This window comes from Talpa europaea (genome assembly GCF_964194135.1).
Source record: "Talpa europaea genome assembly, chromosome: 11".
Lineage (NCBI taxonomy): Eukaryota > Metazoa > Chordata > Mammalia > Eulipotyphla > Talpidae > Talpa > Talpa europaea.
This window is the reverse complement of record NC_140078.1, coordinates 91820417-91844335: the sequence shown is the minus strand read 5'-3', so window position 1 is coordinate 91844335 and position 23919 is coordinate 91820417. Positions and strand designations below refer to the sequence as shown.

Below are 23919 nucleotides of genomic sequence, written 5' to 3'. Positions count from 1 at the left end.
ATATTTAATACGTGTATTCACAATACCATGGGATTTAAAATGTAATTTAGTGCATTAGAACATACATGTGTTAATAGAAATTGATCTATTTTTCTACAATGGAGCTAAAACCAACCAAATTATACATTTGCGGCAACAGCAGGTCTATATTACCAGAATTACCCCATAAAGCAAAATATTTACCTTTAAAATACTAAGTGTAAGTGTCAGCGACTCTAGCAGGACACACTAAATAAATGGTGATGCCAGTTCCAGGACTTTATTAGTTTTTCAATATTGTTTATGCAATTGGAAACATATTAAAATTCAATACTAATCTAGTATGCTATTAAAATATTCTGAGGCTTGATAAAGATATTTTTGTTTTTTCTTCAAATTTTATTTATTTGACAGTTGCTTTTATATCTCTACAACTTTGGGGAGTGTATTTTTCACACCTCCGCAAGTGCACATGCCTCATCCGCTCTCCACCAAAACTCCCAAGCCAATACTCCACCATCCCGCCTCCATCTTCCTCACTCCCTCTGGTAACCACTGTGTTTTTTCATAGACTAACAATTATTTCTGCTGTGCTTTGCAAGGACATTTTTTAATTGAAAACTTTCTTGTGTCTTCACACAAATGAAGGAGGCCTTATCTGCCCTACACCATCTAAATGAGGCCTTCCCTCCACCCTAATTAAAACTGTTACATCCTCCGAGTTTCACTTCCCACCCTTCTCCCCTGATGCATTTTACTTGTAGCACTATCACTATAGCACATAATATATATTTTATGTTAATTTTGCTTACTGTCTGTCTTTCATAGACTTGCAAACTTATTGAGAGCAGAGATTGTGTTTTTGTCATTCCTATGTTCCGAGTACTTAGAACAGACCTTGGCATAGTCAATAAATTGCTATTGAATGAAATAATCAATGAATGTTAAACCTTTCAACATCTATCTGAGAACAGATGAGGTTAAAATAATTTTGAAATCAACAACCAAACTAGAACACTTATAAGAAAGAGTACTGAATGTATGAGGACCCTATTAAACTATAACTATTAAGATTATATTAATATAATCAGAACATGTGCTTAAGTTATGAGAGCACCTCAACCACAGTAGTTCAACAAGTGAAATACAATGAAGAGAAAAATATCACCAAATGTAAAAACCCTATGAAAAGCTATAACCTTGACCTTTCTCCAAAAACAAATTATTTTAATTAAAATAATTAACATATTGGTTAATAATCTTTTAAAATAATTGATGTACAGTTATAATAGTTCCAGGTATAAACCCGATTCAGTATTTATATATATGCATAATGATCACCACAGTAAGTCTAGTTAACATCTATCACTGACAAAAAAATTTTGTTGTAAGATATTTTTCTTGTGATGAGAACGCTTAAGATCTACTTAGCAACTTTCAAATATACAGTGCAATATTATTAAATATAGTCACATGACTATTTAATATGCCCAGGATTTAACTCTGACTGAAGTTTGCACCTTTTTTTTTTTTTTAAGATTTATTTATTTTTGCATACAAGAGCTGGGGTACAGGCTAGAGGTGTGGGGGTGAGAGGATTCACCAGAGACAGAGTGGGGAACAGAACAGGCAGACTGACTGAAATACACTGCTGAGGGGAGCAGAAGGAGGGGTCTGCCTCGCCATGTGGGTTTCTCCCTGGCCGGCAGGGGATTGAATTCGTGCTGCAGAGGCTGAGGATTGCTCCATAGTGCTGTGCTTAACTGCTTGCATCACCAGGGAGGCCCCAAGTTTGTACCTTTTGATTCCCTTCACCCACTTTGCTCCTTAACTCTAATCTTGCCTCTGGCAACCACCAATCTGTTCTCTGTATCTAGAACCTCTGGTTTTTTGTTTTGTTTTTTTACATTCCACACATCAGTCAACTCATATGAATTTGTCCTTCTCTGCCTGACTAACTTCACTTAACATAATGCTCTCAAGGTCCATTAGTGTTGTCACAAATAGTAAGATTTCATCATTTCCATAGCTGAGTAATATTCTGTTGCATACATATACCAGAATTTCTTTACCCATTTATCCAATAATGGACACACAGGATGCTGCCATCTCTTGGGTATTCTAAACAATGCTGCAATGAACATGGAGATACATTACCTCTTTGAAACAGTATTTTTATATTCAATGTAGATGCCCAGAAGTGGAATTGCTGGTTCATATGCTAAATCTATTTGTGATATTTTTAGGATCCTCCATACTGTTTTCCAAGGTGACTGTATCAATTTAAATTCCATCTAAAAGGGCAGGAAGATTCCCTTTTTCTATATTCTTGCCAACACTTCCTATTTCTGGTCTTTTTTAATAGCCATTTGAGCAGGTGTGAGGTGAAATCTCCTCGGGGTTGCAAGCTGCATTTCCCTGGAGGTTACTGATGTTGAGCATATTTTCATATATCAGTTGGTTATTTATATCTTCTTCAGAAAAAAAGTCTGCTCAGATCCAACATTTTAGTTGGATTTTTTTTTTTTTTGCTATTGATTGAGTTGTATGAGTTCTTTATATATTTTGCATGTTAACCTCTTAACAGATATATGATTTGTGAGTTTATCTTCTACCATTCTGCAGGCTGCCTTTTCATGGTGATCCTACTGTTTTTACTTTCATTGTCTTTGCTTTTAGTGTCAAATCCAAAAATTCATCACTAAGACAGTGTCAAGTAACATATTGCCTAAGTATTCTTCCAGGAGCTTCATGATTTCAAGTCTTACATTCAAGTTTATAGTCCATTTTGAGTTACCTTTTAATGTATGGTGTAAGAGAGTGATCTAGATTCATTCTTGTGCCAGTTTTTCAAATGCCATTTGTTGAAGAAACTGTCTTTTTCCCATTATATATTATTGACCTCTTTGTTGGTTAACATTCTTATCAATAATTTTATGGTATAACTGAATTATCAGAGATGTATAAAAGAACAATTATTGATATTGAACAATCTCATATTCCTAACACATGAAAAATGTGATTCTAATAGAGGATTAAAAATATTAGCACATTAATATAAATATATAAATTCATATATAAATTCATAACACTAAGGATTCCTTAATATTCTCACATTCATCCTTTACATATTTAATTTTTTAAAAATATTTAACTTTTTTAAAACAAAATAAAGCTAAAGATGTAAAAGCGTCAAGTATAAAGCACTAGTTTACTTGCAAATGAACAGAGATTTTAAAATTTTTCTTGTACTGCCTCATAGAATAAAATTTGGAGGTGGCTTTGTGACTCAAAATACTTAATTTTCCTTTTCTCTCTTCCATTAAGATAACATCTGTTCTGGCCATGAGTCAGTAAATCAAATTTGATGAGAATTTAGCTGAGTAATAAGATGAAAATGCCTAATGATGGACAGATTTGTAGCTTTTTCTATTTAATAAAACTTTTTTTAAATTTAAAAAAATAATCAAAAGTACAGTTTTTATAAATAAAAGAAAATGAACGTGCCAGTTAAATCCCCAAATCTCTATCTCAAGACTCTCTTTCCAAAATTTCTGAGTCAATTACTATCTGCTCAGTGAACATCTCCATAGTAATGTCTATCACACAAGTCAGATGTCTCAATTCAGGCAAACAAAAATCTTGATTTCGCCTCCCATTATCATTCTCTCCAAGTTTAAATTTTTCTCAGTTTCTAACATTTTAGTAAATAGCATCATCTAGTCAGTTACCCAACGTTAAAAACTAGGAATCTTTCTGGATTCCTCTCTTATATTCACTACCATCAGTTTATCAATTGTCTTATCTGCTCATCTCAAAAACATATTCTCTTCATGTCCATTACCACCATCCCCATGCAAACCTATTGTCTTTCTCCTGAAGACAACATCATCTACTAACTAGATGATCTACTAACTAGATGATGTTAAAATTCCTAATATGAATTTGGCGGGACTGTTTGAACATGAAGGAAAGCTGATTCTAAATTTACATGGAAAGGCAAAGGAATTAAAATAACCAAAACAATTTTGAAAAGGAATTAAAAAGTTAGAGGAATCATAATACCTGATTTTAAGACTTACTGTATATCAGTGTTGTTCAACATTTCAAAGCATTTCTTGGCTAACATGCTTGTCCTTCCACCATTACGATGGTGGTCTTTATTACTCTAACTATATAACATGTATCTCACAAGGAATGGTGTTACCTCCAAGGAGGCAAAAATCTGCTTTTAAGGGATAAAAACAACTTAGGCATTGCAATAGTGATTAGCCTGCAAAAGTCCACAGTATCTAATAGGCAGACAAACTATTTGTGGCATTAACATTTCATAATGCTACCACTTAACTCTGGCTGCAATGTTAATTGCCTTAGCCAAAAAAAAAAAAAAAAAAAGTAGCAGGTGTGACAACTGCCAGTACAAACCTAGTTCTCATGAAACACTGCAACTTGTTTGTATTTCTGGAAAGATCACACCACAGTGCTGACAAAAAAAGCAATGGCTGAAGGATGAAAAATGTGGTTCAGTTCCTCCATAAATCACTCAAGTCAACTGCCAAATGCATGAATGAGGTATTCATAGACCAGCCGTCTTCCAATACATAAGCAAACTCAGCCCAGAACAAGAGAATGACCCACACTCGCTCAATAACAAATGTTTGTTGCTTTAAGTAACCAAGTTTAGGGATGGTTTGTTACGCAGCAAAAGCTAACTGATTATGAATAATATAAAAGATAGTTGCTTGGTATGTGCCAAGCATATAATATAGTTGGCCAACACAGATTGTTTTAGTTATTGAGTTCAGCCATATACCTTTTGAAAACATTTTCAATTTGTAAATGTAAGCTATCTCAGTGTAGTTCAAGGAATTTGTGAGAAAATATTGAAAATGCAAAGGTTTTGTGATAAATGCATTTATCACATGTGATAATGTATTTTGTGAAAATGCAAAGGTTTTTGTGATACTTTTACTGAAAAGTGTTTGTAAACAGAAAAGAAAGGTTGAACTTTAAAAATCAGGCACTAACCTTCGCATATATGTCTCAAATTATGTCTCAATGTTTTTTGAAATAACAGGACATATATATGTAAATTTTAAAATTGTCTCATTAAGAAATATTTATTTCAGAAAACGTCACATTTCAATAAGAGCAACAATGTTGAGTAAGCATGTTATGACCCTTAAAGAACTACATTAAAAAATTTCAGTATTGTTATTTTTTTGTAACTAACACTTTTTCATCTTTTAAGATACAAAGTAAACGATCCTTAACTAAATATTTTCAGAACACAACTGTCTGGTTCTTAAAAAGTGAACCTCTTCCAAAAAGTACATTCAAAACCTAAACATGAGTGATGTATCCTTAAGTTTAATTAAGTACATCAAAGGAAATGTTGAAATGTTTCATGTAACATGCTTAAGTCATCTTAACAAAAATTCTTATTTATTTTTGTTTAAAAAGTAACTTAAAGTGATTAATAATAAGGTAAACAGAAGGACGTTTATTAGCAAAGAAATATGGGAAGAGTTAAATAACCCTGCAAAAATTTGGTGTATTCAATTTATCTAGAAATGTTGTTTAAAAGAACAAAACAAATGTTGGCTCATTCTTGAGCTTCTTTGTCATCATTAATGTATTCAGGTTTTCACAGCTGAACTGCTATACTTTGAAAAGATTTTCATGAAAGGAAACTCATATTCAATGTTTAAACAAAGCTGTCAGGTTACCAAGACTAAGATTTGAGTGTCCAGAAAACTCTTTTTTAAAAAAATAAGTAATAAAAACTATGCTGGTCTTTATTTGCAAACACACCCCAAAGAGAACCTTTTGTTTAACCATGTATATTTATTTTGGGAGGAAATATGGAGAAAACAATGGTAAAGTAAAAGTGAGACTATTTTGTACAGCTATTTTGTTTCATTACTAGTCCTATTTCTCAAATTGATACAAATGATCTCCTTCTGTTTCTGTCTATCTGCTTGCCTTGTCAGTACAACTAATTGTCAGGGTTGGGGAGATCTCTTATATCTAAACAGAAGATGTGCAGTTTGTAACCTGCTTAATTCGCCTTATGTCCTACATGCCCTCAGTATGGTGTTCATTAAAGTCTCAGCTGTTTTGTTCAGAGCAGTGGCAGCCTAAACATAGGCTTATTTTTCTTTGTTAAAAGGCCAGATTGTGCATAAATACACACCTAATCTGTGTGTACGTGTGTATGAGTGCGCGTGTTTTAATGGCAAGAAATTACCAAGCATGTAAATGCTTCTTGGTGTTTTCATCACTTCCCCTCAAGCCAGGCATCTGAACCCAGTCATTTGCCTAGATGTTTATAAGATAGCACCTCTGAGTTTCTGAAGAGGAGTTTAACATAACAGCCATCTTTAAAATTAGATCAACTATTTAAAAACTGCAAGTCAATAGAAAGGAAATGTATGAACTGCCATTAAAAAACACATACTTAACAGTCCCCCACACTCCCCACAAAAATGTTCCAGTAGTTCCAAGTTCCTAATCCTAATTGTTTCCATGCATCTGACGACACAGAAGATTTAAATGAAAGCTGTATAGTTGTCTTGGCAATAATATCAAATGGCTCTGATAACAGTTTTTTTAACTTTAACAGAAATCTCAAAATGTTACATTTAGCTAGTTGAACTACAACCAGAATTTCTGATCAGTTTGGTCCTTTACTAAGTAGACTTTACTAGTGTACTATGTTTTGAAATGTACTATAAAAATAAGTTTTCTTGATGTTTATACAGTTTCTAAACTCATGTATGAATTGTATAGTTAACAAGGTTCACATGTATCAAATTAATCACATTCTGAAATCATTACAAGTGGAAGGTATAGAAATGTGTCAAATACTTAATTACTGCATTTCTGTGTGAAGTTTGATTAACAAGACAAAAGATTTATTTTTAACTTGTTACTAAGTTACTTGTGATATTAATTTTAACATATAATTAATTAAGTGTACATAAAGGACTATTAAACTATAATGCTTGACAGCTGCAAAAAATAATTTAACCTCTGAATGACTAAAATATAAATACTGTATATAGGTGATTTTTATCCAGATACATATTTTTAAAATAAAATTTCATTAGCCATTGAAATAGTTGCCTAAACCTGATTACTTTAAGAAAACATTCATAATTGTATCTTCAAAAGCTTTTCTCAAGAACAACTGATTGCAGAAGACGACCTTTCTAGGTGAAGAAACTTGAGATAACTAGTCCAGTCTCATAAGAAGTTCTCTTTTTCATTCCTAAAAGATGATTTGTGAGTCATTCATAGTTGGTCTACTTGAAAATTACTTTCAGATAGGAAGAGAACAATGATTTTTACGCTAATACACATATTTGAGTATCATCAATCCATCAAGTTTTAAGGAAAAAAGAGGCCTCTATACTAGGTAATTGAGGATTAAGGAGAAAGGAGATTCCTATACCTGGATACTGAAGATGAAGCATCATAACTGAAGAGTAGCTGAACATAAGGAAATTACAGAATGGAAAGCAAGTGCCGCAATAAAATGCTGGGCAAGGTTAAGACCACTGCCTTGAAAAGAAGTAAGGCTGTAACAATTTCATGTTTCATCCTTAAGGATATGAACAGAAGGACTTTTCAACACAATATGGTACACAATACTATTTCTCAGTATGAAACCTATCACAGTTCTGATGTCATAATTGAGAAAAATTTAATCATATGGTCATATTAAAAGATAACACAACTTAGGGTTTACTATGTTGAGGGTGGAGCTAAAACTTCAGGAACATTATTAATCAGAAACTCAAAGTTGAGGGAAGTCCAAACCCTGCTTAGGATAACCATCCCTGCTACTCAAAGCATCCCCGGATGACTTTTATAGCTGTACTAACAGGTAACACCTGGCATGTAACCAACTACATGCTAAGCCAACCTTCCACAGAGTAAAAGAAGCATTCACAGGACCCAAGACAGTGTCTCTATTCTTACAGGAAGAAAGAAGAGATAGGAATGAGGCATCCCCATTAAGCCGACTTCAATCTTCTTAACAAAATCAAAGGGAGTAATCAATTCTTTACATTTGCAAGATGACTCTGGACAATGACACTAAATTACTTAATAGAACTAAGATCAACATGAAAATTAGAAATTACATAGTGCATGTAACATCAGCACTAAGAAATTTTATTTTATTTCCCATAGAAGAACTGGGTGTAGGCCAGCGGTGCAAGGGAGTGAGAGGATTCACCAAAGTGGGGAGCAGAATAGGTAGACTCACCGAAAAACTGAGGGGCGCATGAGGGGAGGCAGGAGAGGTCTGCTGTGCCATAGATGGGCCTGACCAGTGATCAAACCCAGGCCATAGTGGTGATAGCATTCAGACTTAACTCCTAGGCCAACAGTGAAGTCCCAGCACTAAGAAATTTTAAAGGACAATACTAGCATCATTGCCATCATCTAAAAATGAAGAAAAACGAAAGAAAGTGATATTCTGGAGCAGAAATAAGAAATATCTGAAAAATATATGAGGTTTGTGACTTTTCTGTACATGTCTGAAAACACTGGCAGTTTTTATGGTGTTTCTTTATATTTATTTTGAAAGATAAGCTTCTAAACATATTGTAAAAGCCTCCGCATAGTGCATCAATAAGAGTAAGTGCAGAAAACTCAAGTATTCTACCCCTCTATAAATGCAACTAAGCTGGCAACACAAACTGTTAAGTATCAACTTTTGCAGACGTCTGAAATCTAGTCCAAAACTTCCAACAAACACAGGAAAGATTCGTTTAGAAAGTTGCCACTGCACTGTGGTGTGAGGATAGGGTAGCATTTTAAATCGCCTATGTAGCATTCTTTACCAGGTGTGTGACAGCCCACATTCCTGGGAAGCCAGCAGTGAGCTACATAGACCTTGTTCTGAAAGAAACGTAGATGAATATTTCAACCTGTCTGGCAGCTTTCTGAAAAGTGAGTGCAAGTGTCTGCCTTTTTTGTGCTGCTTCGAGTGTCCATTTCCAGCACTGGGACAGCTAACATGGTGGCATTCTCACTGCCCAAAGCAGTTAAGGTCAAAGGTACTAGCCACAGCAGCCTATGGCTGGAAATAGTTATCAACACAAGCAACAGACAACCAAACAGTCTGGGAAGGAAAAAGTGGAGAAAGGGGGTAGCTAGGAGAATGAGGACTTTAAAAGATACTGTGTAATGAAAGAACTGAGAAGGCCACAAGCATACTCAGTGCTGGATGTAGGTTCAGAAAAGGCCCGGGAAGACCTCAAACTTTCAGCTCAGATTGAACTTCACACTGGATGGGACTAGGAAGTGAAGGCTAAAGCCTCCTTCACACTGAGACAAAACGCAAAGTTTAGGAGGGTACTTCCCTTTGTTTTTTCTCCAGGTACTTAAGGTGAAAACACTAGGTGAAAACGAAGCTAACAGAAGATGTGATACATAACACAAAATACAGACTTTATGAAAAGAGTTTATAAAAGTCACTAACATGACAAATCCCAAAGAAGGAAGTAGAAAATCTAGTTTTCAATCTAAGTTAAGTAGCATGCAAAGAAACAAGAAAGTATGGGCAATTCACAGGGAAAGAAAAAAATTAACAAAATGTATACCTGAGAAAGTCCAGGGATTAGACTTACCAGAGACTTTAAATCAACTGTCATAAATATATTCCAATAGCTAAAGGAAACCATGAACACAGAACTGAAGGACGCCAGGAAAACAGTATCTCAAAAAATAAAAACAAAGCTGAAATAGACTATCAACAAAAGAGAAAACATTATATATAGGAGCTAACACCAGTCAATGAAGAAAGACTGAGTTTCCCCCCTAAAATCATGAACAAGACAGGGTGCCCCCTTTCAGCATTTCTATTATATGTTGAGATGTCTTTTTCTTTTTTTTTCCCATCACATGTAGATGTCCAGTTGCCTTGACTATAACTACATGGGTCTACTTCTGGACTTCCTATTCTGAATCAGGCAGCATCAGTCTCCTAACCTGTTCTCTTTAAATGCTGTGTGGACTATTCCAGGTGACTCTTGATTTTAATAGAGGAATCCTCTCTGGTCACAATGTAAAGTGAATATACAAATGCATAAAACCAGGCTATGGAAGCCTTCTAGAGCCACAGTATCCAAGAAAACAGAGGCTGTTCTATAGGTGTGGAAAGGTGCTTCTGAAATGCTACAACCCTGACATGCAATGAATCAATCCTTACATCTGAAATGGATTAAACACTAAGGGCTACTAAGTTATTTCAAAAAGTCTTACACAATTCTTTTTTTTTTTAATATTTATTTATTTATACAAGCACTGGGTACAGTCAGAAGCACAGAAGGGTGAGAGAATTCACCAGAGCCAGAGCAGGGAGCAGAGCAGGCAGAAAGACCGAAGAACACTGCTGAGAGGAGCAGCAGGCGGCAGGAGAGGTCTGTGCACCATATAAGATCCTTGCCTGATGGCTGGGAATCGAACCGGCACTACAGAAGCTGCGGGCGGCTTCGCAACCCAGCGCTCAACCACTGAGCCACTGGGGTGGCCCAATTTACACAATTTACACAATTCTTACAAGGCGAAAGAAAGCAAGATTTGGAAAAAAGTAAGAACATCATACATCTGGTCAATTTAGATAAATCAAGTCTCTTAAAAAATCTACTACCTTTTAAAAATCAAGCATTAAAAAATAAAATTCTGACTACTCTTTTAATATTCTGTAACACAAGCCATCAATAGACATTTTAAAAATTCAACATAGAATTTAGAAACCAGCTATAAGAATAATCAAATTAGGGCAAAATGAGAACTGTTTGTTGTAGAATATGTATCAAATAAGTAGTAGTTTTTTATGCTCAATTTACAATGCTATTTAAAGAATTAGCTAAACTAATTTTCTTCTACTGCTAAGTAGACTGTTCTTCTATTGATAGTAAATTAATCTATCTCTAACACATCTGATCTGTGAACAACCTGGTAGATTAAACTCAGAATTTGGGACACACAATGAAAGTCAATGGAGGGTCATTGTATAAACATTCACAAGTACTGAAAAAGTAAATGTACTCTAATGCCTTCTTCCTAGTAATGAGAGATTTAGTTAATTTTTAAAGTCTGGATTCTCCAAGCTTCTTGCACTTTACGTTTAAATATTTATTACCTAATTACTCTTATGCCTGCCTCTTTTTTACTTGCAATTTTACAAATTTCTGTCATTAACCAAAGGAGAAAAAAGGAAAGAAGATGAAAGCAATAGAAACTTAAATCAATCAAATTAAGTAAAAAGATTGTCAAACTAATTTTTTTTTAAATTACAGTATTGAATTATCTGGATTGCATTTATCTCCCTTCCACACAAAATCACCACTTGATTACATGATAGTAAATCTTGTTCTCATGTTTACAGAGAACAGCAGATCATATTAATTATAACTTGGTTGACAATTCATCTTCTTCCCCTTACTCTGCATATACAGAAACAGAAATGTAACTATTTATTCCTCCCATGTCTTCTGATAGAATGGGTAAAAGGACTTTTCATTAGCTAGTAAAGTGAATTCTTAAGTATGAAATATCCACGTTAAAATATAGAACAAGCAAAAGAGACAATAACCAAAACAAAGAGAAACCCCACCGACTGGGAGAAAATTTTTTTACACAACACTAATGATAAAGGGCTGATCACAAAAATCTATAAAGAACTGATGAGACTCAACAAAAACAAAGAAAATAATCCAGTCAAAAAATGGGCAGAAGAGCTAAAAAGAAACTTCTCCAAAGAGGAAATGCAAATGGCCAACAGGTATATGAAAAAACGTTCAATATCACTTGTAATCAGGGAAACGCAAATCAAAACTACCATGAGATACCATCTCATACCAGTGAGAATGGCACATATTAAAAAAGCTAGCAACAACAAATGTTGGTGAGGATGTGGAGAAAAAGGAACTCTCCTGCACTGCTGGTGGGAGTGCAAAGTGATCCAACCACTATGTAGAGTTGTGTGCAGATTCCTCAACCAAATAAAGATAGAGCTTCCATATGATCCAGCAATTCCACTCCTAGGTATTTACCCAAAGGACACAGAAACATCCATTCCAAAGAACACCTGCACCCCTATGTTTATAGCAGCACTATTTACAATAGCTAAGCTTTGGAAACAACCCAAATGCCCAAAAAAAGATGACTGGATCAAGAAAATGTGGTACATATACACCATGGACTATTACTCAGCAATCAAAAAAGATAAGCTTGTGCAATTTGCAGCAACAAGGATGGAGCTGGAAGGGATCATGCTCAGTGAAATAAGTCAAAAAGAAAAAGAAAAATACCAGATGGTCTCACTCATAGCAGGAATCTAGAAAACCTAAATAAGGTACCAGAAAAAAGAATAATTATAATAAAGAAAAAATCAAATCAACATACAACTATAAACCAGAGACACACTATGGAGGGGGCGGGGAGAGGAGGGATTGGGGTCAAAATAAGGGGGAGGGGTGCAATTGTATGGGGAATATTAAAAAAATCAAAAAATATATAGAACAAAAGTTGATTTGAGAAGCAAACTTTTCTTATACCCTACCTTTTTCATATTTCACACCATTCTATTCTCTTATGAGGGTAATTAGCTAGGAATGACACATTTTATGACACTCGAAAGTTGGGATATTAATGCAGTATTAAACAAAAATACAGATAAATATTAACACTTAATATTATCCAGGATTTGTTTCCCTCCCCAACTGTCATTAGAAGTATCCAGTGATCATTAGAAGTATCCAGTGATATTTACACAATGTTACACAGGACACATATTTGTTAAGGGCCAAGAAAAGTTAAGTCTTGTTTACATTCATGTGAACTTTGCTTTGTAACTTTGTACTTTTGCCTTCATCACTTTTTGTCTAGCAACTCTTCAACAAAATCACTCAGTCCATTAAAAGTTTCTTTCTGTTACAAGAAGCCAAGAATGCATTATTCCATTTTTCTATGTGAAGTATGCTATTTAATAATAGCTTGTACACTAATTAAAGCAAATCTAATTGTGAGAACACATTGACATTGTTAAAGTAAATTACTCAATTTGTTAATAGTTTCATTTCAAGTGACCTTAATTGTATTAATTGTGATACTAGGAAATTAAATTGAAGAGCATTAAATACATTGTTCTAATATGTCCTAGAGGAACAAATTTTCCATTACATCAGCAAAGGGAGAGTAATGATTATATGGCACCTCCCACTCCCAAGTAAGTCAGACACACACAGACACACACACAGACACACATACACACAGGATCAAATAGAAAAGCCCAACTGGACTGAATTTACTGTAACTTTTTTAATATTAGTAGCAAGACGTAAAACAGACCAGGTGGAAGTAACTGAGCTTGTATAAATGGCTTTTTAAAGGCAATCTTTGGGCCTCCCCGGTGGTGCAGCAGTTGAGCACTGGGTTGCAATGCTGCCCACAGCCTCTGCAACGCCGGTTCGATCCCCAGCAGCTCCCTGGCCACCAGAGGAGGGTCCCACATGGCGCACAGACCTCTCCTGCCGCCCGCTGCTCCCCTCAGCAGTGTACTTCCGTCCTTCTGCCTGCTCTGCTCCCCGCTCTGGCTCTGGTGAATTCTCTCACCCTCCTGTGCTTCTGACTGTACCCAGTGCTTGTATATATAAATAAATCTTTAAAAAAAATTAAGGGCATTCTTTAATCTCAGATTAAGCAGAGATATGTCACCATTTAATAGTTAAAATATTGAGAATAGAAACAAATATTCATATACAGAACTGCAACCATAAAAGAAATTTGAAACAATACTACAACTGCATAAATCTGGCATTTTAACAAGTGCCTAGAATCAAGTCATATAAATATACATTAAAAATAGTTAGGGCCATCATCTTGGAAAAAAAATCAGAGTTCAACAGACATCACAATACAGACTGTTAAATAACTCGAGTGTTTCAAATAAAATCTGTATTTTCTAACATGGCTTACAAAATACTCCTAATCTTGCCCCTCCCTGCCTACTGGGCCCAATGGGAGCCATTCCCTTGCCACCCAAGTTGTCCCAGGTTCGGTGATGGCTGATGTATCACATTCTCATACATCTTCCCAGACAATCTCAAGCACTTGCCGAGTTGTTCACTGTAAGAGTACTATATTTTAATATTTTTATTGTTTATCACTCATTTCTTAATTTTATGCTTTTTTCCATTTTTTTACTGTCTCTTTCATGGTACAATCTGAATTCCATGAGAATTGCTTGTTCAATAGTCTATCCCCAGATCCTAGAAGATCAAAAATAATTTTGAATGAATGGACATAAAGTCTATGGCCTGCAGACTGTGCCTCTATGACTTCTATTCATCTGTATCTTTTTTTTTTGTGGGATCCTCGCCAGCCACCGGGGAACAAACCGGCGCTGCAGAGGCTGCGGGCAGCCTTGCAGCCCAGCGCTCAACCGCTGCGCCACCAAGGGAGGCCCTCATCTGTATTTTTGTCACTGTAATTTCTTATCATTGTTGCAACACGTCTAATTGAAGATTATAAATATGAGAAGACAGATATTCACATGTCCAAGTAAAGATACCAATTGATAGCAGTATTTTAAGTTTGATCGAAATCAGTCATATTCTTTTAAAATTTTCATTAAATAGAAATTCTAGGAAGTAAGTTGTCATTAAGTCTATTTATATTTGGAAGAAAGGAGAAAAGAGATTATTTAAATATACATATCCCCATAATATAAACAATAATTTGGCTCACACATTGCCTTAAAAATAAGTCGAGTAAGTATAAGTGAATGCTCATAATTTATCTGTTGATAAGTCAAAGCTAGTAGAGAGTTAGCTGACTAAATCTAAATATATTTGCAAGTTCTAGAGAAACAATCAATGTAATTTATAGGAATACAATAATTCCCAAATGGTAATTAAACCATTTCTAAAGATTCAAGTAAATTGCATTTTTAATACTAGAGATGTAATAAAAGAAAATGACCACTGAAAGTAAATAACTTGAGATACTAAAATTGTTATGATTTCTTTCATTTAAAACACTCAGATTTTCCTAAAGTGGAAAATAAAATAGTTTAAAGCTAACATAACGTGTCTTCCCTCATGCTTTCCTATGTACCTCACACAGGATTTCTCTTTTCTTTTTTAAAGATTTTACTTATTTATTTTTGTGTAGAAGAGCTGGGGTGTAGACCAGAGGTCCAGGGTGTGAGAGGATTCAGCAGAGACAGAGCAGGGAGCAGAACAGGCAGATTTACGAAAATACACTGTTAAGGAGCAACGGGTGAGACAGGAGTTCTGCTGCACCATATGTGGGTCAACTCCCCGGCTGGGGATTGAACTCAGGCCACAGTAGCAGTGATAATGCTGGGACTTAAGCCCTAGGCCACCAGGGAGGCCCAAACACAGGATTTCTTCTCAGGAAATGCAAAGAGCAGAACAGTCAAATGCTAGAGTACATACAGCATAAGCACTTTATGAAAAAGATTTCGTATTTCAAAACACCTCTTTGATTAACAAGGAAGCCTTATACTAGCAAAAGCATAATGATGGCAAACTAATTTATTTTCAATTCTCAGAATACAAGTTAAGAATAAAAACTACCTGAGCTCAGAATAATCTTATCAGCAAGGTAAAGCATTCCCAAAGCTTTTGGTAAAGGCATCTTTTTAAACCAATGTCAGAGAACAACCACAGAAAAAAAAGCTACATTCACAAACTTGAAGAATCCAACAAATCATAATAAAAATACCACAACAAACAGATGTCTCTTTTTTCCACAAATTACATATATAATTTCTAAACTGCTAAAATATGCTAAAGTAGATATCAACATCTATGACTGTAGCACAGATTAAAACTTCATACAATAAATTTAATCTTCTGTTCATTTAAAAAGATTAGTAGAATACATAATAATAAGTTTCAATCCCCTAAATTTAAACACGTACAAAGTGCTACACTTAGATGTACAAGAAAAATTTATAAATATCCAAGTTTAATGGTATTAAAATATTATCTTTAAAAATCAAGTATATGCACAGATAATTTTACCAAGCTGTATCAGCGATATTTAAAAAATACTCCTGACTATTATACTGCAAAATAGGGTGATATTTTAAGACTAGAACTTGGTTTTTGGAAATTACCCCTAGCGGAGGAGCAGGAGAAATATATATGAAGGATCAAAGAGGTCTTAAATTATTTTCCTTGAATAAATAATTGTCTGCCTGCCTTTTCTTCTCCCAGAATATTCAATTTTCTCTCTCTGATTGGGTAAGATCAAAGTAAGAAAGCCTATAATCTTTAAAACTAGTAGTTTCAGTAGGTAAAGGTTTTAAAGTTGGTTTAAGCTATGAGTGGACTTAGGAGAAGGAAGGAGGAGGTGGAGGTTCATAATTGTTTATACTTGTAAAGGACTAATTATTCGTTTTACCACTAAGCCAGGTAAATGAACAAAAGGAGGCGGTGACATTGAGAAGGCCATAACGGTGGTTACTTTTGCAAACCATGCCAACTTAGTGGATGGATGTTTCACTATTTAAAGATTCCAAACTCCATCTCTATAATTCTTTAATAAGAAACCCACTGTAGGTTGATTTCACCTGAGCGGGGTTTAGTTTTGTTTTTCTAAAGTTTCAAGATGATATTGTCACTCTAAATCCCACAACTCTGTTCTAGAAATGCCTAGACCCTACCAACAAAAACTGTCACACAAATTCCCAATTTGGTTATTCAAGAATGCTGTAAAAGCTGGCTAAATGTGGTGGGAAAAATTACCTGAAGGTATGGATACTCCTGTGCATATTATCTTTGCCCATATTGGGGTAGCTTTTGCAGGCTGCTTCGAAAGGAGCCTACCTCTTCAAGCAAATAAAGGAAATTGCCACAACAGTGAAATAAAACTAAAAACCAGCAATTAATAAGGAATGGACCACTCATTGAAAAAAACTCCGAATTGATACCACAAGATTCTTTTTTTTAATTTTCAAGGGTCTGCATTTTACCAATAGTAAGCTTCACTGGCACCATTATGATGTCTAACTTACTAAAATGTTAACTCACTTTGAAAGCACAAACACATAAAGATCCACACATAATCTTTCAAATCTAGTATTAAAAAGTTGAACCTCTTCATTGAAAAGTTTATCATTGACTTTTAACCACTATCTTTTGAGTTCACTTCCAATCCACTCAAGTGAGTTAGCGGTATCTTGAAAACAGCATAACCACTAATTACAGACTGTCAGTCTATTTTCAATTACCAAACTGTGTATTTTCTCCCGAGAACTGAGGCTCACTTTGGACCTTCTGGAAGCTCTTCCATCTGTGACTTCTAAAATTTAGCACTCCTCTACCCTTTCCCTACTTTGCTTATTCTTCCCAAATGTTTTAAATAATGCTCCCTCTAGCCAATGTCTAATTAAGAGAAATTCCTACAGATCAGTCCTCAGCTCTTTTTTTCTTTCTTTGGATTTCTTATTTGTCTCAAAGTTTGAGGTGACCTCTCTCAGAATGACCCTCAGATCTCTAACTCATGCCTTTCAAACTGAAGGCTCTCACTTTCAGCTTTCTGTCACACAGATTCATTTAGAGGAACTGAGCAGGGCAGATTCGCTGCTCTCTGATTTCACTTTTACCAATTATCACACCACACTTGGCAAAATCTGTTTTTAAGAAGACACTTTTAAAACTGTCCATTTTTAACATCCTTGTTATTGTCATTTAAGAACTTCCAAGTCATTCCTGCATTTATTTAACAATCTTTATAGTTTTTATTGATTTCGAGGAAGAATTTTTGATTAAAAGTATACTCCTAACAAAACTATGCAGACAATGAAGATGATTACTGATTAAGGGGGGAGAAGGGATGAATAGGCTGAACACAGAGGGTTTCTGTGAAAATACTTTATATGTTACTATAAAGAGGATATGTTTTATCACACATTTGTCCAAACCAACAGAATGCACAGCACCAAGAGTCCTATTAGGGACTATGGAGTTCAGGTGATTATGAGAAGCTCCATGTACGTTCATCTGTTGTGACAAATGTACCACTCTGGTGAGGGGGTGTTGAAAATGGGAGAGGCTACACACCTGTGGAGGCAAGGGTTAGATGGGAAATCTCTGTGCTTCCTTTTTAATTTTGGTGTGAAACTACAATTGCACCGTCCCAAAAAACTCTTTTTTTTTTTTTTAAAGACTTTAAAACAAGACCAAGATTTGAATCTACCCAAATCAATGTAGATTCAAATTATTACACTGAACTAATGAACGGACTGAGCTGGTTTACTGACTACCATCAGTAAACTCTCTGCACTTGGTTCTTTTTTTTTTTTAAAATAATACATTTTATTTTTATATTCCCCATACAATTGCAACTCCCCCATTCTGACCCCAATCCCTCCCCTCCTGCCCCCCACCCCCCAAAAAGTGTCTCTGATTCATAGTTTTTTGTTGATTTTGATTTTCACTTTCTTATAGTTATTCATTTTCCTGGTCCCTTATTTAAGTTTTCTAGATTCCTGCTATGAGTGAGACCATCCGGTATTTTTCTTTTTCTTTCTGGCTTATTTCGCTGAGCATGATCCCTTCCAGCGCCATCCATGTTGCTGCAAATTGCATGTGTTTATCTTTTTTGAATGCTGAGTAATATTCAAATGCCCAAAAATAGATGACTAGATCAAGAAGATGTGGTACATATATATCATGGAATATTAGTCTGCACTTGGTTCTTATGGAAATTTTGATTAGGGTCATAATGAAAGAAAATGTGGAAGAAAGGAATTTTAATAAAGATTTTACAGAAAGAGAGGTAAAAGAACACCTTCTGAAGTTCCACTAACGAAAAATTCAGGTACTACAATAATCAGGGACAATAAAACAATTTTTTAAAGATTTATTTATTTATACAAAAACTGGGGTACAGGCCAGAGGTGCAGGAGGGTGAGAAAATTCACCAGAGACAGAGCGGGGAATTGAAGAGGCAGATGACAGGAAACACTGCTGAGGGCAACAGCAGGCAAGATAGAAGAGGTCTGCCGCACCATGTGGGTATCTCCCTGGCTGGCCAGGAATGGAATCCATGCTGCAAAGGCTGTGGGCAGCTTCACAGCACTGTGCTCAACCCGCTGTGCCACTAGGGAGGCCCAATAAGACAATTTCATCCATAACAACTCAGGACAGGAAGGAGTAAGGCAGATGAAAGAAAGCAATTTTTGATTAATATAAGTAAAGGAGCTGAAATAGGTAAAAGAAAAACAGTTCATTCATCTGTGGGTTATTCATTGAACTGTGTCTCTGCCAGGCAAAAGGTACACAAATGGTCCTGCCTCAGGAAGCTTACATTTTAAAGCAAGGAGACAAACACTAAACAGGAAAGAATACTTGGGGCTACATATGGATGAATGCTGTGGGGTTACATGTGGGTGAGTGCTATGAAGGAATCAAAAAGAGGCAGAAAACAGAGATATGTGGGCAGGTGCAGAGTTTAGAACTGGTTTGGCACCCCTGGGCAAGGTCAGGTTAACAAAACGACCTTGGTCATCATGATAAAGAATTTGGATTTTATTAGTTATTATCTTCAACAGAACAAATTCACCTGTCACCCAAATCTAAATTCACTTCTATGTGAGAAACAATCCTAAAGATCATAACAGGACAGCATCGTTTTATATCAACTTCAGTTAACTATTTTTAATTATTACCAATTTCTTCTCCAAAAAGTCAGGTACTGCCTTCTAGTTCGAAATCTCTATGATATGGTAATGATACCGGAATTGTCAGGCCTAGTCTCCCAGCCGGGATCGGATTTCAGGCTGCAGGGCAGCGCTGAGCCCCAGCCGCTAGACCCCCACAGGTTGGTGTCTCAGGAAGCCACAGCAGGAACTTCGCAGACGCTCAGGCAAGCAAGCGAGAAGAGGCAGGTTTGTTTAGAAGAAAAAGTTTATTGAGGAGAAAAAGAGCAGAAATAAAGTGGGACTCCCAGGCCAGGGAACCAGGCCTGGGAGGGGCAAGGAAGCCAAAGTAGAGTCGTGTCTTAGGGAATATATACCTTTTTTCCCTCATTATTCTAAAACTTCACCAGTCTCTTTGTGATTGGTTAGTTCTCGGCTGTCTTACTTAATTTGCTACTGAGTGGGGGATCTTCACATTCCTTATCTAACAGCTTTCTCTTTCCCCATTAGTTGCATCTTTAAATTTATGGCCCAGTCTTCTGGATGGGCATCCCTGCATTGAAGTTAAACAGCTGCCCTTCTAATGTGACCATAAATTAAACCACTCTCCATTTCTCCAATCTCCGCCTCCCTTTACCACCTGAAGGAAACCAGGACCAGCATTAACAATGTTGTCCTTGGTCCTGGCATGTTTGTTTTTCCTAATGGAATGGGTTACTTTCCCTTGCTTGTCCTTATCTCTGAAGCCTCCCTAAATTTTTCAGAGGTCCCCTCCTGCACTATCCCTAAAACTGCCTAATAACCCTAGCTTGCCCTGTCTCAGTAACATAAAGAAGAGAACATTTGAGACAAAAACAAAATCATAAGTGGCAAAAATGGCGTAGGCAGGATTTTCTGAATGTCTGCAATTTTTTTTAAAGTTGGTTACTAAATATTTTATACATTATGATAGAAAGAAAGCTTTGAGACAGATATTATATAAAAAGGCAAAGATACATTAAGTAATTATCTGAATACTATAAAAGCAGTAAGTAAAAAGTCATATAAAATTGAAACTAGAAACTCTGGCAATAGGTAACAAAATGCCATTTTACAAAAGATCTAATAGAGAAAAATGTTCTTTCATCATGAGCAACATTCCAATCTCTTACAAGCTTGTGAAAATAAGTAGTCATAGTGAGATTAATTTTTAACAAGTTAAATCTTGCTACATTTTGATATACAGTTGTGTTCAGCTTGAAATAAAGTAACTTCATTAAATTGATTATTAAAAGTTACAAACTCAAAGTGTAATAATCACAAACAGGTAAGCAGACATTTTTGGTTTTTTAATGAACTTACAGGTAATGTGTCAATTATTTATTAATATCCTATCTTCAAAAGATCTCTAATTTAAGGAGTAATTTCTGTATATGACCTAACATAATAGCTCAAAGAGAAAATGTCATACTTCCTATGCTGTTGTCTATTTGAAAAATATAAACAGTTAAAAGTTTTAATCATATAGAAAATATGCCTAAGATTTTGACTTTATGTATGCAAAATAGTTCCTTTTTTCTGTCCTCCCCCACTTTCTTTGACCACCCATGAAAATAAATTGAAGCAGTTTTCTTTCTAACATTCCTATTATTTGACAACTTTTGCTAATTGCTTCCAGGATTCTCAATCATCTAACTCAGTGATACACTGTTTTTTACAAATCTTAAAATTCAGATTTGAAAAATTAAAGATGTATTTGTTTACTTAGGGAATCTATAAAAGAATTTAAGAACACACACACACACACACACACACATGACTTTTACATGGGGAAACCACTGATTAAGTCCAGTGTCTGATTGCTTACAAAATGAGTCATTCAGTCACCACAAATTCCCTTGTGGGAAGAATGTGTAAAAGGCTTCAAATACATGGAGACCCCCACGAAAGACATATATTAAAATAAACAAACATATTAGAAAGGTGATGATTCTTCAAGTAAATATGACAACCCCATTAAAATGTAACACACTTTTTTTTTCCTGCAAAAAGGAAATCTAAGAAGATGAAATAGATGCTTTATATAAAATATTTACATATACAATGCACAAAACCCACTATGGTTAGTAACCTTTATGGCTTTGAAGAACTACATATTTACATATCTTTCTTTCTGCATGTGCCTGTGCGTATGTGTGTTTTGTATATATTTTTAACAGTTGACAGCTGTTTTAGAGCATACAGAGATGCCAAGCTGAATGAGGGTCTTGATTACTTCAAGATTAGCTATCTAAAGTTTCTATTCATTTTAAGTGTTGTTAGTTGGAAGAGTCATTAGTCACTTCCTTGTCTCATAGAACATCAGCATACATTTACATTGTTAATGAACATTTGGGGTAAATGAATTAATGGCACTTTTAAACATCAATTCAGTCCTAATAACTTTGTATGTCATAGAAATGTTAGGCTAGGATATAAACGAAAAGCTTTTTCAGTAAAGGTAACTACTCATTCCTCCAAACAATAAAGGATAAAATTAATTAAAAAAAAATTTTTTTAACTGGGCTTAAAAAAAAAAAAAACCTTCAAAATTTAATGAAATAGACCTGAGAAAAATGTGTACTTAAAAAAACAAAAACCCTCTGCTCAAAAATAATCATATAAACCCAGAAATATCATGAAAAATTTTGGTGAAATTAATTTATATTATATACTTACAACACAAAAACATTCACTTTTTAAAATACCTATTATAGAGAAGTGCTTGCAAAATATATTTAATTATACGTGTTTCTTTTGGCATCACATTTAAGAAAAAAAACATCACTAGGAAAGATTTCTTTCCAATGAAATCTTAAAATACTGAAATGGGACAATAATCTTTTCATATTATCAAAACCTTAAACAACAGCTTTTTGGAGAACATCAAGTTAAAAGCAAATATAAAAAAAATAAAATATCAAAAATAAGTTCAAGGGCAAGTACTATTTTCATTAAAACTAACTAATGGCATTTTATGATGAAGAAGGTATTTAAGATGCACAACATGAACACATAAACATACTCCATAAAGCAACTGAAAAAATATAAATAGCCACTTTAAGAATCAATTATTTTTTTTAAATCCCAAAACATGAGTTAATGGCAAACCTGTATAATGATATAGGGGGAAAAAAGTTATTTGAAGCACGCGAAACACATGTGAATTATTTTATGTATTTTATGAGTGAAAAATCACAAGTAGTTAGAGTCAATGAACTAACTTTTTGAAATATTTAACAAATTATTTAAAATATGGGTAATATTTCAAAAATTCTCACAAACGATTTCCTTCCAAGATATATTATTATTAATACTGTGAAAATAATACAGAGTTGTAATACATACCCATTTGACAAATTTATTTCTAGGGTAGATCCTTAATATAGTTTTTCTTTTATAATCTCTTTTAATAATTTCAATGCCCAGACTTAGTATAACACAAATTTAATTATCAAAAAAATAACAAAGAATCAGGCAAGTCTTTTTCTTGAAAGCCACCTCAACTTGGGGGTGGAGGGTGTGGAGAAAATCCCTGCAAAATCAACTCTAAAAGCTCACACTTCACTAAAAGATGCTTGACAAAGGCTGTTTTGCAATATCTTTATCGTGAAGTAACTATTTAAGCTTACAGTTTTTGTGTTTTTTTTTTAATTAAGAATGACAGTGCATTAAACATTTGCCCACTGCTTCTGTCTGTAATTGAAAGTTGATGTTTTGTGGTATTCATTAGTGTAGGGTAGCTCTACGTCCATGCAGGAAAATGTTTTTAAAACAGGCTCTGCTCCGCTTTAGTAAGAAAATCACACACATGGGGGGAGCGAAGATAATGGGGTACCTTCGGTGTGGTTACCAGCAACTGCAGAATGCATCTGTGTGTAAAACTCACCTCCAGACTTGTTTGAGTAACTGGACAAGGGGTCGATGCCCACTTCTTGTTCTTCTGATTGAAGAGGATGTCTAGCTTCAGACAAGGAATGATACATTGTTGGAACTGGACAGTTTCATCAAAAGTGACCACCTGGGAAGCAAAAAATATAAAGAAAAATGACTTTTTTTCTTTCTGCTATGACTGGGAATAAATACAAGACTAAAATAACTGACCGTTACATACATTATCCACAGGCTCCAGGGCTGTGAATACACTTGGTAGGCATACCCAATGAAGCCAGAGTAGCAAAAAGTTTCCATTTTTAATAATTTCCCCCCAAATCTTAACTTTATAG

General features: G+C 34.9%; 1 protein-coding gene across 2 annotated transcripts in view; it reads right to left on the bottom strand.

Moving 5' to 3' along the window:
* TBC1D5 (TBC1 domain family member 5) overlaps positions 1–23679 on the bottom strand; it is a gene marked incomplete at both ends in the record, with an annotated part of 237356 nt that extends 213677 nt beyond the window's left edge. For both annotated transcript variants that reach the window (XM_084248105.1, XM_084248106.1), the window contains one exon: positions 23583–23679. In XM_084248105.1, coding sequence (XP_084104231.1) covers positions 23583–23679 — 97 coding nt within the window. The remainder of the gene's footprint in view (positions 1–23582) is intronic.
* Positions 23680–23919: the final 240 nt, after the last annotated feature.